The 15634-nt window shown below is 40.8% G+C and overlaps 1 protein-coding gene across 1 annotated transcript; it reads left to right on the top strand.

Moving 5' to 3' along the window:
- The first annotated feature begins 943 nt into the window (after nucleotides 1–943).
- Nucleotides 944–5211, top strand: LOC147317314 (uncharacterized). Its single transcript, XM_086312895.1, has 6 exons — nucleotides 944–1047; nucleotides 3699–3755; nucleotides 3858–4094; nucleotides 4466–4486; nucleotides 4570–4656; nucleotides 4796–5211. Exons 1-6 carry the CDS (start codon nucleotides 1041–1043, stop codon nucleotides 4885–4887), a joined length of 501 nt encoding a protein of 166 aa, XP_086169021.1. The 5' UTR covers nucleotides 944–1040; the 3' UTR covers nucleotides 4888–5211.
- The last annotated feature ends 10423 nt before the right edge of the window (nucleotides 5212–15634 follow it).

The raw sequence follows: 15634 nt of genomic DNA, 5'->3' as shown, positions 1-15634 counted from the left end.
GGGGGCGCCACGCCAGTGCCACAAATGTTGAAAGAAAAAAAAGTTGGTACTATTATTTCTAAATACAAAAAATAATCCCACGTTAATTAAAATGCAAAGTAAAGCTTATTTAATAGAAATATTATTTGTTACAACATTACACTACACTGCTGATGTAGGGGGGCGCCACCTAAAATCTTGCCTAGGGCGCCAGATTGGTTAGGGCCGTTTCTGAATACACATATGCTTTCATGCTTTCAATTGTGTAATTTAAGTGATCTAGTAGCTCTGCTTTGGAAGTTCAGTTCATGCTAGAAATGTGTATTGGAGTTTGTACGTGTTTTGTCTCTAGGGGCCACCGCATATATTTATATATAAACATATATAAATAAAACCACTTTTTTTACGTTAGTAATTCCTTTTGTGCGTAATTTTATATTATTGTTAATAATAAATTAATTAAAGCAACAAAACAACCTGAAGAGCCGGTTCGGAGCCAAAAGAGCCGGCTCTTTTTAGTGAGCCGAACCGAAAGAGCCGGCTCTCTAAAAAGAGCCGGAAATCCCATCACTACAGGTAGCAGCTGCCCCGCCCCCTCGCTCAGTCACTTAGTGCCTGAGCTCGGATCATACCAATATCAGGGGGGATTCACGCACAGACGTAAATTCCCACAGTGTGCACTATGTGCTTCGAATATTATGTGTGCTTTTTGTTTTATACAGTTGTCAGCCAGGCATCTAACTATGAAAAAATTACACTCCAAAAGACCCCGGGCTTCTGACAAAACAACCCAGGCTTAAGCCCAGTAAGCCACCCCCATGCTCCGCCCCTGCTGTACAATGAACTGATGACTCCTACGCACGTGGAATTATTCTACAACGCGCATGCGCATGCATGCAAATTAATGTGATGTAATGCTACTCTTAGTTGTATTGGATCACCCCTGATAGGAAGCGAACAGCGCGCCATTCAGACCACGCTACTGTGAGCTTATAAAAAAACATTTAAAGAATAATATACCAGCAGAGGGTAGCGACAGACAGACTGCATTTGCGCAGAAAATGATTGGTAAGTCTCACATTTAAACTTCACATTTAAACTTCATCATGAGAAAAGCTTTAACTCCAACCGTGTGCCTTATTGTGCCTCATTAACTTTAACATTATTTTAAACGAATGTGGTGTGAAGTCACTAGATTTTCAAACATTATCTACTTTTTATCTAACACATTAATTGGGAAACTCCCTCAGGGGTTTTTACTGGGAACTGCACGTGAATTTTGCAGTGAGCGGGGCCAGGTGTCCTCGTGTTCCTTCTGGCTGTTTACTTGGGGGGTGTGAACCACGTTACAAACATGTTACATAGCCCTCGTTAGATGATTCACACAATGCTAAATAACTGTTAAATATGTGCTTGAACATATTTAAGTAAATAGCCACAGTCAGTGGTGGTCCTAGCCTGTTTGGGCGAACACTCCCTCTGCCCCCCCCCCGCCACACACACACACACACACACACACACACACACACACACACACACACAAAACATATTAAGGATAAAACCTCTGTTGGAACCATACTGAATTTCACCAGAGAAACACACACACATGCGCACACACACACATATGAAGAGAGAGAGAGTATGCATAGTATGCAAACGGCTACCAAGCAGCCATCATAATTCGTCATACAATGAGAACAGGACAAATCAACAACTGACAATGACTAATTAATATTAAAATCTGTAACATAATGTATTGTTTGGAGTTTAGTCTGTTACTGTTACTATTTTACCATTTCTTCTTGGAGCAACTGTAACCCACATACTTTCCTTAGGGATTAATAAAGGATTCTGGTTCTGATTCTGATTGTTTCAGGATGACCTGCCATTATCCAATGACACATCTGCTTACCTGTATCCTTTGCTCGTTTCTCCTCCTCTTCTTTTCTCTTTTTTGTAAACTGAGCACCTGATGGCTTTGAACTTTTCTAGTCCATCTTCCATCGGTTTTAATTTTGGACTCCAGTATGAACACAAATCCCCAAACCCAAGGATCACCACAACATAACCTAATAGACCTACACCTTAGTTCACAGATTCGCTTTGTCTATGGTCCTGGGATTTCGCACAACCCAGGATCCAAATCATGAATACATAATGGACTTGGATTTACAACATTATGAATGAAATTGCTCTATTTGGAAGCAGCTGGCCCCCCTCCCTTTTCGACAGATTGTGTGTGAGACTTTAAATCATCAAACTGTAAATTATAAGTTTTAAATTGTTATTGATCCCTTTACCCCCAGTCCTAAAGTGTATATTTATTTTCTTACTCTTATTATATTTATTGTTTGTTTACTTGCACTGCTGGAGCCTCGTCGTCTTGTCTCTCTATATACTGGACTGTATGTAGCGGAGATGACAATAAAGTTTACTTTGACTTCAGCAGCGAGCAGGCGCACCGAGGGCTCTCGCGCTCACTTTTCGCGTATAGATTTTCGAAAAAACATTGGTGCAAATTATAAGTCTGTATCATAATGTCTGGTGTTTTCGTGTTTGTTGGTTGTTTTTATTTTGTTTTATTTTGCGAGTTGGTTATTAGATGCTGCTCCAGCCAGCCAGAGAATCCCCCGCCGCCCCACCCTTTGGGGTGTTTTGTTTTTCTGTTGTATTGTTTTGCACCTTAAGCCCCTTTGGCATTAGTACCTACTCGGGTTAGATTGCCATGGTTTTCAGGGTTTTCCATCAGGTCGTAGTACCTGGTGCCAAGTACTTTTTTAGTACCTACTCCGCTGGGGTTTCGAGCAGTCCGAGACTACTGCATGCCACCGATTGACTGGTCAGTTGTGTCACTCGATGAGTCATGAGAGCGTAATGTAAACCATATTTGTAAACTGGCAACGAGGGAAATGACTACAGAAAGCAATGCCGTGGTTCCCGAGTCTGACAAAAAACCACACACTGAGCAGCAAGTATATTGTCGCCTCAATGTCCACCTTTGTTGCATACTAATTATATGACAGGACACTCAGCCTCATTGATATAACGACTACCTCGCATATTAGGTGGTACTTGATTGTAATGGAAAACGAGTCAAGGCAGGTCGTACTGCCTCAAGTTGCATCAAGGCAATCTGAGTATGTAATAATGGAAAAGGGGCTTTAAAGTTGGCTTTTATTATTGACCAAATGTAATCACAGTGATTTTCACCTGGCAAACAGTGGCTAGAACTTAATGAATATATATTCATTTTAGGCAATGTGTTTTTCAATAGAACAATTTACTTGTTAATTGCTTGCCATCTTAAGTAGAACTGCAACATCATATATGATGGCAAGCTTTTTGGAGGGGGGGTCGCCCCAAACTATTCCAGGTTAGACTTTGTAATGTGCAGGAGTGTTGCTTTTATCTTGTGAAAATGTTGACTTTACTAATAACATTTCAAATATTTTTCTTTTTTTCTTTAGTGCTCATATTTAAAATATTGTTAACAGACACTTTAAAATAAGACATTTAATTAATTAGCCTATTTGTAGTTTGTGTGTATGTGTTCTCTTCATGTAGTTATGAGCGGTGTGTGTGATTTGGTAGTTGTCATGGAAGTGTTTTAGGACTACATATAAAATCTTGTTTAAGGCCACCAAAATCGTAGGGCCGGCCCTGGTCAGCACCCCTCATCAAAGAGCATTCAGCTTAGATCGTATTCTTTATCTTGACAGGGGTTTTGTTGTTCGTCATCGCTGGACTCTTTCCTCCGTGCTCTTCCCTCACATCAGGTCAGAAATCTCTCCCATTGTTTACAATTTTATCATAATAAATGTTTACATTACTAAAAACTCATTTGTGATGTTTTATGGATAAACTGTGTGGTGTTATAGGTGGAAATGGTGTGCGAGGATTTTACTGCGAGACTGAAGGCTGTGTCAATGATGTAAAGCGTGTTTTCTGTGACGACGTGGAGCTCCTGGGTAACAAAGAGATTTCAAATTGTTCCCACGGTCCGCTTCCACCCAATACCATCTGCCAACACAGAGGCCGCTTGTTCGTCTCCACCTCCTTAAAGTCCTGTGAATTTGAAGGTGTCACAGGATATGTAGAGACCAAAAATTGTACAGGTATTTTCATGCAAACATATTCATTCTTTTCTCCCATCTTGCTCTTTCTTCTCTTGCCAATTCCATTTTAGTTTGTGAGATGCTGCTGCAGCTGACGGGGCTGTTTGATACTTTTTTAAAATGGCCCATGCATGTGTTAGTAATTTCCCGTATACGTATATGTATATGTACATGTCAGTCATGACTCATAAAAATGACCTGAAAAAGTTCCCATATATCATTTGGAAACCACTCTGTCTTATCTACGTGGGATCTCTGAGCTCTCTGCACCTCTGATGCTTAGTCAGATCCAAACTACCTGGTACCTTTTTGATATCCAGTAACTGATGCTGTTCTTGCTATTAACCATCTTTCTCTTGTTTCTCAATTAGACTGCTCTTTTTTAAATAGAGGTAAGATTTGTTTTTTTAGGTACACATTTCACCAGTTTCTGATTTTGTTAACTACTAAATTAAGTTTATCCCTTTCCATCCAGCTACCACACCGGCAGTCACCCCAAGCACTGTGGAAACATCTTCGCAGCCCAATTCCAAACTTCTAGGCGTTGTAATCACAGTAGTCTGTAAGTGTGGATACACAGTTAGTTACCATACTTACTGCCTACATGTTTTTTGAGTATAGCTTCTGCTACTAACACAGCTTGTTTTCACTATGCAAATTTAATCTAAACTATAACCTATTTTACTTTTTTGTTTTTGAAGCATTTTCTATAGGTGTGGTACTGCTGTTAGTGGTACTGCTGTTAGTGGGTTTCTTTTACAGAAAAGCAAAAAATCAGCAACAACAAAGGTAACTAAAATTAAAAAATAACTTGAAGTATTTGATAAAAGTATCCAAATTTAAAATAATGTTTTGTATCTTTAGACGGACTCAAACCAGTCCTGGGTTGCAGAATGACAGCTCTTTAGTCTAATGCCTTGGATCTAACATCATACTCCTGGTTTGAGGCCAGGGCATGCCTCCACTATGGGTCCTTCCTGCTACCCAAGCCTACTGTGAGGGACAACTGTAGCCATGCCGGCTCGGATGTCGTCTGCACGAGGTGTTGAAGAACCAGAAGAGTTTTCATAAGCAGATAGCATCATTCTGATGCTTGCACTATTGGCTAGTACTTAAATAGGGCTTTTCCAAGTGATGGCAACATCAAGAAGAAGGAATGCTTAATAGCAGAATAAGCTGTTTAGTACTACCTGAAAGGATTTGAGGAGTTTTTCATGTGGGAAACCCAAAAATGTATTTTCCTCACAAATGTGGCACATTTATGTGGAAATACACAGGCTTTCCAACAGTGAAGTACAGAGTGGGGCATTTATATGGATACACCGTAATAACATGGGAATGGTTGGTGAGCAAATTTCAATGCAAGACACCCTTCAAGACCACCCATCTCCCATGCTACAGTTAGCAAACTGCTTGCTAAGTTTCATGAAACTGGTTCAGTGTTGGATTTGACAAAATGTGAACGCAAGAAAACTGTCACTAATGAAGAAACATCAGTGGCTGTCCTAGCTTCATTCAGCAAGAGCCCACAGCGTAGCACTCGCCGCATGTCACTGGAGAGTGGCATTAGTCGTAACTTTATTCTTTCATGAGTTATTTACAAGTTTCTGACCACTTATAAAATGTGTTCAATGTGCTGCCCATTGTGTTGTATTGTCAATGCAACCCCCTTCTCCCACTCTTCACACACTGATAGCAACACCGCAGGAGAAATGCCAGCACAGGCATCCGGTATCCGTAGTTTCAGGTGCTGCACATCTCGTATCTTCACACCATAGACAATTGCCTTCAGATGACCCCAAAGATAAAAGTCTAAGGGGGTCAGATCGGGAGACCTTGGGGGCCATTCAAATGGCCCACGACGACCAATCCACTTTCCAGGAAACTGTTCATCTAGGAATGCTCGGACCTGGCACCCATAATGTGGTGGTGCACCATCTTGCTGGAAAAACTCAGGGAACATGCCAGCTTCAGTGCAATTTCAAATATCCAGTGGCCTTGAGGTTTCCATTGATGAAGAATGGACCCACTATCGTGTACCCCATATACTAGGGGTGCAATGATACACAAAATTCACGGTTTGATTTGGTTCGATACTTTGGTGTCACGGTTAGATATTTTTTTGATACAAAAAAATGTTCATGCCTTTTTAATTTGTCATTTATTAAAATTATAAATATATATTTTAACTCAAAAGTACAGTTTTTAAATTTAATGTTGCTGAAACAACAAAATAATAAAAAAAATAAATCTATCTGATCGAGAAATCACTCATCTTTGGAAAAGAGAGTTTATTATAGAGAAATGGCTCTTTCCAAAATAAAAGCTATACTATACGCTTCTTCTGGGCTATATTCTCAGCAGCATATTAAACATATCAGGTCCCCATAAGGAGAATCATGTGCTAACGGCTGTCTAAATAACGCGGGTAAAGTTTGTAGCATGCGTGCTTGTTGTTTTTGTCTGCTTCCACTTATCTTTGCACTAGAATGATGTCAGAGTAAATGTGCAGTCATATTTGTTGTGTTCCCACTAGTGCTGTCAGTGTTAATCTCGTTAAAATGACATTAACGCCATAACGCGGCAAATCTCTGTTAACGAGTTACCACGGACCGCCCTGTGCGTGGGGCGAACTATCTGGCCATAGTTTGAAACGCCAGATCTGAATGAGGGTGGGGGAGGTTCAATTTTGGGTAGCGTTGAGGCAGTTGCCATGTTGCAACGAGCTTAGCTTCTGACTTGTTAGCTTGTGCTGTGCTCAGTGGATCTGCACTCGACAGTGCAGCCTAGGCGGAGTACTCGAACGCAGATCCACTGAGCGCTCAACACAGACAGCATCGTCAGAAGAAAAGTTGATAAAATAAATTTAAAAAATTGTATTGTTCGATACATATGTGTACCGAATCGAAAGCACTGTATCGAACGGTTCAATATCGATACGAGTATTGTTGCACCCCTACCATATACCACCCCAAACCATCACTTTTGTTGGTCCAACAGTCTTGGAGGGATCCATCCAATGTGGGGTAGTGTCAGACCAATAGCGGTGGTTTTGTTTGTTACCTTCACCATTCAGATAAAAGTTTGCCTCATCACTGAACAAAATCTTCTGCGTGAACTGAGGGTCCTGTTCCAATTTTTGTTTTGCCCATTCTGCAAATTCTGTGCGCCGATCTGGGTCATCCTCATTGAGATGCTGCAGTAGCTGGAGTTTGTAAGGGTGTCATTTGTGAGTAGCTAATATCTGCCGAAGGGATGTTCGACTAATGCCACTCTCCAGTGACATGCGGCGAGTGCTACGCTGTGGGCTCTTGTTGAATGAAGCTAGGACAGCCACTGATGTTTCTTCATTAGTGACAGTTTTCTTGCGTCCACATTTTGTCAAATCCAACACTGAACCAGTTTCATGAAACTTAGCAAGCAGTTTGCTAACTGTAGCATGGGAGATGGGTGGTCTCGAAGGGTGTCTTGCATTGAAATTTGCTGCAATGACTTGGTTACTGCGTTCACCAGATATCAACACAATCCTTAAAATTGTTTATTTATTCTTCTTATTATTATGTTCTCTATGAGATTGGCTGTCAGGGCTCATTTGTGCCCCTTTACATACTTTTTTTTTTAAAGCCAGTGGTGTAATGAATGAGAAGCAGGGAGGGAAGTTATATTAGATTTTTTTTTAAAAAGGGATGTAGTCTGTATTTACAGCTATGTGCAGTAAACTTTGTTATTAGAGACAAGGAGACTAGTTATTTCTGAACATGTGTAAGGCTGTTAAACAGTAATTATTTTGGCCTTTTCTGAGAAGAAAACAGTTCTTTATAGCACCTAAAAATATCACTACAGAAATATGCATTGGTGGATTTCTTTACAGAGAAGTGGGTGGAAATTCTTTCTGAATGTTGTGTGCAAACTTGTGCTTTTCAGCAATGATTCCTCCATTATGTATCACATCAGTGGTTCCAAACTTTTTTTTGCTAGTTTGGGCACAAACACATCCTTCAACCACACACACCCATAATTCTTTTTCAAACTCCATTGCAGTTTATTTCACACCTCAAACCTTTTGTAAACAATGAAACACTTAAAAGTAAAATGCAATAAATTACAGGTTGCAATAAAATAAACCACTAAACAAACCATCTTTATGGTGAAATTATTTTACGTATAGTTGTTGTTGTTGTTGTTTTTACTGTGTAAGAATATTCAACCCTGCTATCAATACATTTTTCAAAAAATGTTTCTCTGTGAAAAATGAGTAAAAACATAAACAACTGTGGGATACTGTTTGTCAGTGATTTGAACTGGGAAAGCAAATTGTGGCAGGATCAGCCTGATATTATTTGTATCCCACTGTAACTTTACTGTTACAGTAATCGGCAACCTTCCGATTACTGTTCGCCTTGTAATCGGAAGGTTGCCGGTTCGAGCCCCAGCTTGGACAGTCTCGGTCGTTGTGTCCTTGGGCAAGACACTTCACCCGTTGCCTACTGGTGGTGGTCAGAGGGCCCGGTGGCGCCAGTGTCCGGCAGCCTTGCCTCTGTCAGTGCGCCCCAGGGTGGCTGTGGCTACAATGTAGCTTGCCATCACCAGTGTGTGAATGTGTGTGTGAATGGGTGGATGACTGGATATGTAAAGCGCTTTGGGGTCCTTAGGGACTAGTAAAAGCGCTATATAAATACAGGCCATTTACCATTTAAACTGAACTGAACCTTTGAAGGGCTGATTTTGTGACAGAGGGGATTTTACGATAGGGTATGACATGGGAAAACTTGAGGTGGTAAACACTGTATTCAATTTGAGCTTGTCCAAGTGGTTTGTTTGTACTGTCAGTATGTGATTGAGATATTTTACTTTAGTATAGTATAATATCATGTTTTTATCACTGTGTAAAATCAAATATTGTATTATATTTATTGAGTACAGTGGTAATTACTTTGGAATTGATCATTTCCAAAGTAAAAAATACGTCCTTGATGTAACATTTACAAGAAATGTCAGCATGTCAAATGAGTCAGCAGGCAATCAGGCTGGCTGGCTGACATTTGCATGCCTTCCGTACCTCAAGAAACATATTATTCATACAGGCCTTCTGATATCAAGCTTTCAAATTGTGAAAACATGTTCCCTATCTCCCCCTAGATGAGTGGGCCAATCTTTATGAAACTTTGCATAAACACTGTCTTGCAAACCAAGTGACAACATTTATATGGCTTATACAATATTTTATACAAATCCTACAATGTATACATACTCCATACTTCAGTGATGTGCACCTGTGACACAAGACTGAGAGCCTGCATTTCTATTCGTTGCAGGCTAAGACTCTTCTGAGCGTTCATATTTGCTTTCATCTGAAAGACAAATTCATGGCAACCACTGCTAGTGTGTTACTGGTCTTACTCTTTATTACATATTTGAAAAAGCAGTGTCTACAAAAAAACGAAAAATGCAGATGGGAAACTACATACCTGTTTTGAGAACTCCATTATGAGTGGTGAGAATGAAGATTCGTACACGGGACTTGCAGCTGTAGTATTAGTAACAGTAACCGGCATGACTCATTCGAACTGTTTGTCTCAGAGGAAAAAACTGCACACGTTTACTACTGGAAACAGCAGTTTCACAAGAGTTCAAATTCAAATTTTTATTTGTCACGTACACAGTCATACACAGTACGATATGTAGTGAAATGCTTGGACAACTGCTCGTGACCTAAAGAAAACAAAAAAGGAAAAAGCTATGAATAAGATAGGAAATAAATATGAAAAATTAAAAAGGGTAAATTTAACTAGGAAGGAATAAAATATAAATTAAGGTTAAAAATGAAATAACTGTACAACACGCTGGGAAAGAATAAGATAAAATATATAAATTAAATTGAAAATAAAATAACTGTACAACAAAATACACAATATAGAACTATATAAGAATGTATGAACAAAATACACAAGAAGTATAAATAAATATATACACAATAACAGCAGCAGTGATTTAAGTGATGAAGTGAAAACAATGTCCAGAATGTCCAGTGTGTGTGTAACTGTATGTGTGGGTCAGTACTGTGTGGTGGTGTGATTGAGAGACCGTATCGCCTGCGGGAAGAAGCTCCTCCTCAGTCTCTCTGTGTTGGTCTTCAGGGAGCGGAATCGCTTTCCTGACCTCAGCAGAGAGAACAGTCTGTTGTTGGGATGGCTGAGGTCCTTCACGATCTTCCTGGCCTTGGTCCAGCACCGCCTGCTGTAGATTGAGTGCAGGTCAGGGAGCTCGGAGCAGATGGTGCGCTCAGCTGATCGCACAACCCTCTGTAGAGCTCGTCTGTCCTGCATGGTGCTGTTCCCGAACCAGGTTAAGATGTTTCCCGTCAGGATGCTCTCTATGGTGCACGAGTAAAAGTTCCTGAGCACCTTGGAGGGCAGTTGGAAGTCTCTCAAGCGTCTGAGGTGGTAGAGACGCTGACGGGCCTTTTTCACCACGGTGTTGATGTGACAGGACCATGACAGGTCCTGCGTGATGTGAACTCCGAGGTATTTGAAGCTGTCCACTCTCTCCACTGGGCACTCGTTGATGACGGGGGTCTGGTAGTTCCTCTCCTGCTTAGTGCTGAAGTCCACTATCAGCTCCTTTGTCTTACTGACGTTTAGAAGGAGGTTGTTCCTCTGGCACCAGTTCTCCAGATTCCTAATCTCCTTCAGGTAGGCCGTCTCGTTGTTATCAGAGATCAGGCCCACCATGACGGTGTCGTCAGCAAACTTGATGATGGTGGTGGAGCTGGTAGTGGCCACGCAGTCATATGTGTACAAAGAGTACAGCAGGGGGTTCAGAACACACCCCTGGGGGGCTCCAGTGCTGAGAGTGGTGGAGGCTGAGACATGTCCGCCCATCCTTACTGCCTGTGGTCTGCCAGTTAGGAAGTTGGAGATCCACTGACACATAGATGAGCTGAGTCCCAGATGCTCCAGCTTGGTGGTGAGTGTGGAGGGAATTATGGTGTTAAATGCAGAGCTGTAGTCTATGAAGAGCATTTTAACATAATTCCCCCTTCTAGTGTCCAAGTGAGTGAGTGATGTGTGGAGGAGATGAGAGATGGCATCGTCTGTGGAACGATTTGGACGGTAAGCGAACTGTAGTGGGTCCAGTGTGTCTGGTAGTGAAGAAATGATGAAGTCTCTGACCAGGCGTTCAAAGCACTTCATCACTACTGAGGTGAGGGCTACAGGGCGATAGTCATTGAGAGAAGCAGGGTGGGGTTTCTTCGGGACAGGAACAATGATGGACTCTTTGAAGCATGTGGGGATCACCGACTGAGATAAAGAGATGTTGAATATCTCAGTGAACACAGGAGCTAGCTGGTGTGCGCAGTTGTTTTCAATGTCAATTTTATTGACTCGTGATAAGAATTTAAATCTAAAGCACCTTTTAACGCTTAGTAACTTTTGTTTGTAATAAATAAAACAGAAATACTAGTAAACACGAACCAAGAAGAAAACAGACTAATAAACATTAATACACAATCAAAACACTGGGTCACAGACCCAGGACCGTCACAGTTTCAGTGAGCATGGTGTGACTGTGCACCTAAGAGATTCACATCTCTGGAATTTTTGTATCTTTAGATGCACTCAAGCTGGTTCTGGGTTGAAAAATGACAGTACTACATCTAAGCCTGACCACAGAAATGAACTGGTCAGCAGAGGGCGTGCTCGTGCCACTTTCCGTGCTCGCTTGAGTCCCGTGGCGCACTGAATGGCATGGCTGTAAAGAGGCAGGGCTGGGAGGCAGAGACACACCACGCAGGTCTCCTCGCAGGGCTGGACTGGTAATCTGGCACATTGGACATTAGCTGTGGAGAAATGCAGGAGAGCGAGCAGTGCCAACAACAGAGCGAAGAAGAGGAAGGTGAAATTAATCAGGAAGGGAGAGATGCAAGGATTCAGGTAAAATGAAGGGCTACTTTGACCATGATGCACTGCTAGTTTTAATTGTCGCATGCGGTATTACCGTCCGTGCAACTAAGATCCCCTAACCCAGCAACTGTACCGACGTGATTTTTAAAATTAAATATATACAAAATATACACACAGTGAGTAAAATAAGTATTGAACAAGTCACCAATTTTAAAGGGAAATATGTTTCTAAAGTTGCTGTTGACACGAAATTCTCACCAGATGTCAGTGACAACCTGTCCACTCCAAACATGCAAAGAAGTCAAACCATAGATGTCCATAAATTATGTGTAATAATGAGAAATGACACTGGTGAGAAGCTAGTCATATGCATTGCACAGATGTGATTTTGGCCCATTCTTTAACACAAACAGTCCTTAAATCCTGAAGGTCCTGTGCTCCCCTTCTATTGTCCTTTCCACAGATTTTCAATTGGTTTCAAGTGATTGGCTGGGCCATTCTGGCAGCTTTATTTTCTTTCTCTGAAACCAATTGAGAGTTTCCTTGGCAGTGTGTTTGGGATTGTTGTGTTACTGAAACATCCACTCTTGTTTCATCTTCATCATCCTGGTAGGTGGCAGCAGATTCTTTTTAATCAAGAATGTTTCTGTACATTTTTCCATTCATCAGTGATGCTTCATGTAACTGAATGAAGCAGTTACATGAAGCGTGCCGGGTTATATGTTGAAAAACAGCTCAATACCGTGATCTTCCCATCTCTAAACATCACTTAGTATGGAATTTTTGGAGTGATATGCAGCACCTTTTGACCTCCAAACACTGTGTGTATTATGGCATCCAAAGAGTTTAATTTTCTCATCTGACCAGACTATATTCTCCCAGTATTTCACAGGCTTGTCTAAATGTTTTTCAGTAAACTTTGAATGTGCTTCAACATGCTTTTTTCTTCAGCAATGGCGTCTTGAGCGTGCATACAGGCCATGGCATTTGAGTAAATACTTGTTTTCCAGGTCTTTCTGCAGCTCTCCAGGAGTGGTCTTTGGCTCTTGGACAACTGTTCTGATAATTCTTATTAGTCCTCTGTCTGAAATCATGCGGGGAGCACCTGTTTGTGACCAGTTTATGGTGAAAATTAGAAATTCTTTTGTAACCAGTGCCATCAGTATGTTTTGCTGGTCCTGTGTGAGCTCATTGATTTTATCCATCATAAGATGTACTTGTGTAACACCTTGGTAATAAGACATCTTGTGTGTAGGCCTTCAGTTGGGCTGAACCATCTGATATTAATTTACACTAGGTGGCAGGATTGCTTCCAATTACTGATAGGTTCAAGCTGTTGTCATGACTTTCCATGCCTTTTGCACCTCCTTTTCTTCATGTGTTCTATCTTTAGGGTTACAGGTCATGTCTGTCAAGCTCAGTGCGCAAGATGGCGGCGTGAAGAGGAGTGTTTTTTCGAGCTCTCGGCACTAGAAAGATATAAAGCATTTTTACAACACCTATTTGACGTCTTTCTAACTTTCGAGACTTTTTTGAAGATCAGCGCACTAAACCTGTGGTGGCTCGTCATTTGCGACCTCTCGAAAACTCATAAGTTGATGTTTTTGAACCGTAGCGGTGAGTGAGAGGAAGGACGCTAGCATCAACTAGCTAGCCGGTCGTCACGGCAAAGCTACAAGAGCGTCTCTCAGCATGGGCCCGAAAAAAGTTCTGTCAGCCGAGGAAGGAGACGATATTAAGAAGTCGCTGGAGTTTATGACAGAGGAGATTTCTACTGTCAAACTGCAGCAGAAAGCCATCCTGGACCTGGTCGAGGAAGTTAAGGCTCTCCGCATCCAGAACGCCGAGAAGGATCGGCGGCTGGCGTACCTGGAGAACAGAGTGGCGGATTTGGAGCAGTACACCCGGATGAACGATGTTATCATCACGGGGCTTCGCATCAAACCCCGGTCATACGCCCGGGCGGTCGCCACTGACAATGTAGGAGGGCCAGGAGAGGAAGATGTCAACTCCACGGAGCATCAAGTGGTTACCTTTCTACGGTCCAAAGGTGTGGAAGTGGATTATAACAACATTGAGGCTTGCCACCCTCTACCCCGAAAAAATGACAGTGACAAACCAGCCATCATTGTGAGATTTGCAAACAGGAAACAGAAAACAGCACTGTTAAAACAAGGAAAGAAACTGAAAGGATCCGATGTCTTCATGAACGAACATCTGATAAAAAGAAATGCGGACATTGCCAGGAAAGCACGTTACTTGAAGAAACAGGGAAAAATTCAAAATACATGGACCACCAACTGCAAAGTATTCATTAAACTCAATGGAACACCGGAACATTCATGGAGTTGTACGATAAAAACTGTCCAACAATAAAATACAACAGAAAGCACAAATATTCAGATAGACCATGGCTCACTAAGGGTTTACAAAATGCATGTAAAAAGAAAAATACACTCTATAGGGAATACCTAAAACAAAGAACAAAAGATGCTGAAAATAAATATAAAAAATACAAAAATAAGTTGACCAATATTATACGTGTATGTAGAAAGGAGTATTATAGTAAAATATTGAACAACAATAAACATAATATGAAAGGAATATGGGATGTTTTAAACGGTATCATTAAAAATAATTCTGGACAACAAAGTTATCCACAATACTTTATCGATAATGGCAATATTATGGAAAACACTGCTGATAAGGTCAACAGCTTTAATCATTATTTTGTAAATATTGGACCAAAACTGGCAGAACAAATTCCTGAGTCACTGCCATCAGTAGACTGTAGTGAAAACCTGATTGATAGGAACCCTAACTCAATGTTCCTCACATCAGTGGAGGAAAAAGAAATAATTGACATTGTACACATGTGTAAATATAAAACATCTACTGATTGTAATGATATTGACATGAAAATCGTCAAGAAGGTCATTGAAGGAATTGTAGGACCTCTAACATATATTTGCAACTTATCATTTCAGACGGGAAAAGTGCCAAACAAAATGAAAATAGCTAAAGTTGTGCCGCTGTATAAAACCGGGGATAGACGCCACTTCACAAATTACAGGCCTGTTTCTTTACTATCACAATTCTCCAAAATCCTAGAAAACCTGTTTAATAAACGATTAGACAAATTCTTAGATAAATATAAATTACTCTCTGACAGTCAATATGGATTCAGATCAAAAAGATCAACATCTCTGGCATTAATCGAATCAATTGAGGAGATTACGAATGCTATAGATCAGAAACAGTATGCAGCTGGAGTATTTCTGGATCTCAAGAAAGCATTCGACACAATCAATCATGACATATTAATTAATAAACTGGAACGGTATGGGATTAGGGGGGTTGTACTGCAATGGGTGAAAAATTATTTAAGTGACCGGAAACAATTTGTGAAGCTGGGTGTCCATTCCTCATCATGCTTGGACATTGCTTGTGGTGTTCCACAAGGCTCTGTACTGGGTCCAAAATTATTTATTATTTATATAAATGATATTTGTAAGGCATCTGATATATTAAAATTAGTATTATTTGCAGATGACACAAATATTTTTTGTTCTGGGGGGAATCTAAAGGAGCTGCTGGATACAATTACTTCAGAAATGTGCAAAATTAAAAAATGGT

This window comes from Aulonocara sp. 'chitande type north' Nkhata Bay, linkage group LG12 (assembly GCF_057382095.1).
Source record: "Aulonocara sp. 'chitande type north' Nkhata Bay isolate Kocher_YH1m ecotype deep benthic linkage group LG12, A_spYH_male_GT1.1, whole genome shotgun sequence".
Classification (NCBI taxonomy): Eukaryota; Metazoa; Chordata; class Actinopteri; order Cichliformes; family Cichlidae; genus Aulonocara; species Aulonocara sp. 'chitande type north' Nkhata Bay.
Note: the sequence above shows the minus strand (reverse complement) of the source record. Positions and strands in the feature narration are given on the sequence as shown.

What these genes read in the sequence shown, in the direction of transcription:
- LOC147317314 (XM_086312895.1), top strand. An exon ending in AGAGACCAAAAATTGTACAG is followed by an intron (nt 4,095 to 4,465) that starts GTATTTTCATGC and finishes TTTCTCAATTAG; the next exon opens with ACTGCTCTTTTTTAAATAGA. An exon ending in CTGCTCTTTTTTAAATAGAG is followed by an intron (nt 4,487 to 4,569) that starts GTAAGATTTGTT and finishes CTTTCCATCCAG; the next exon opens with CTACCACACCGGCAGTCACC.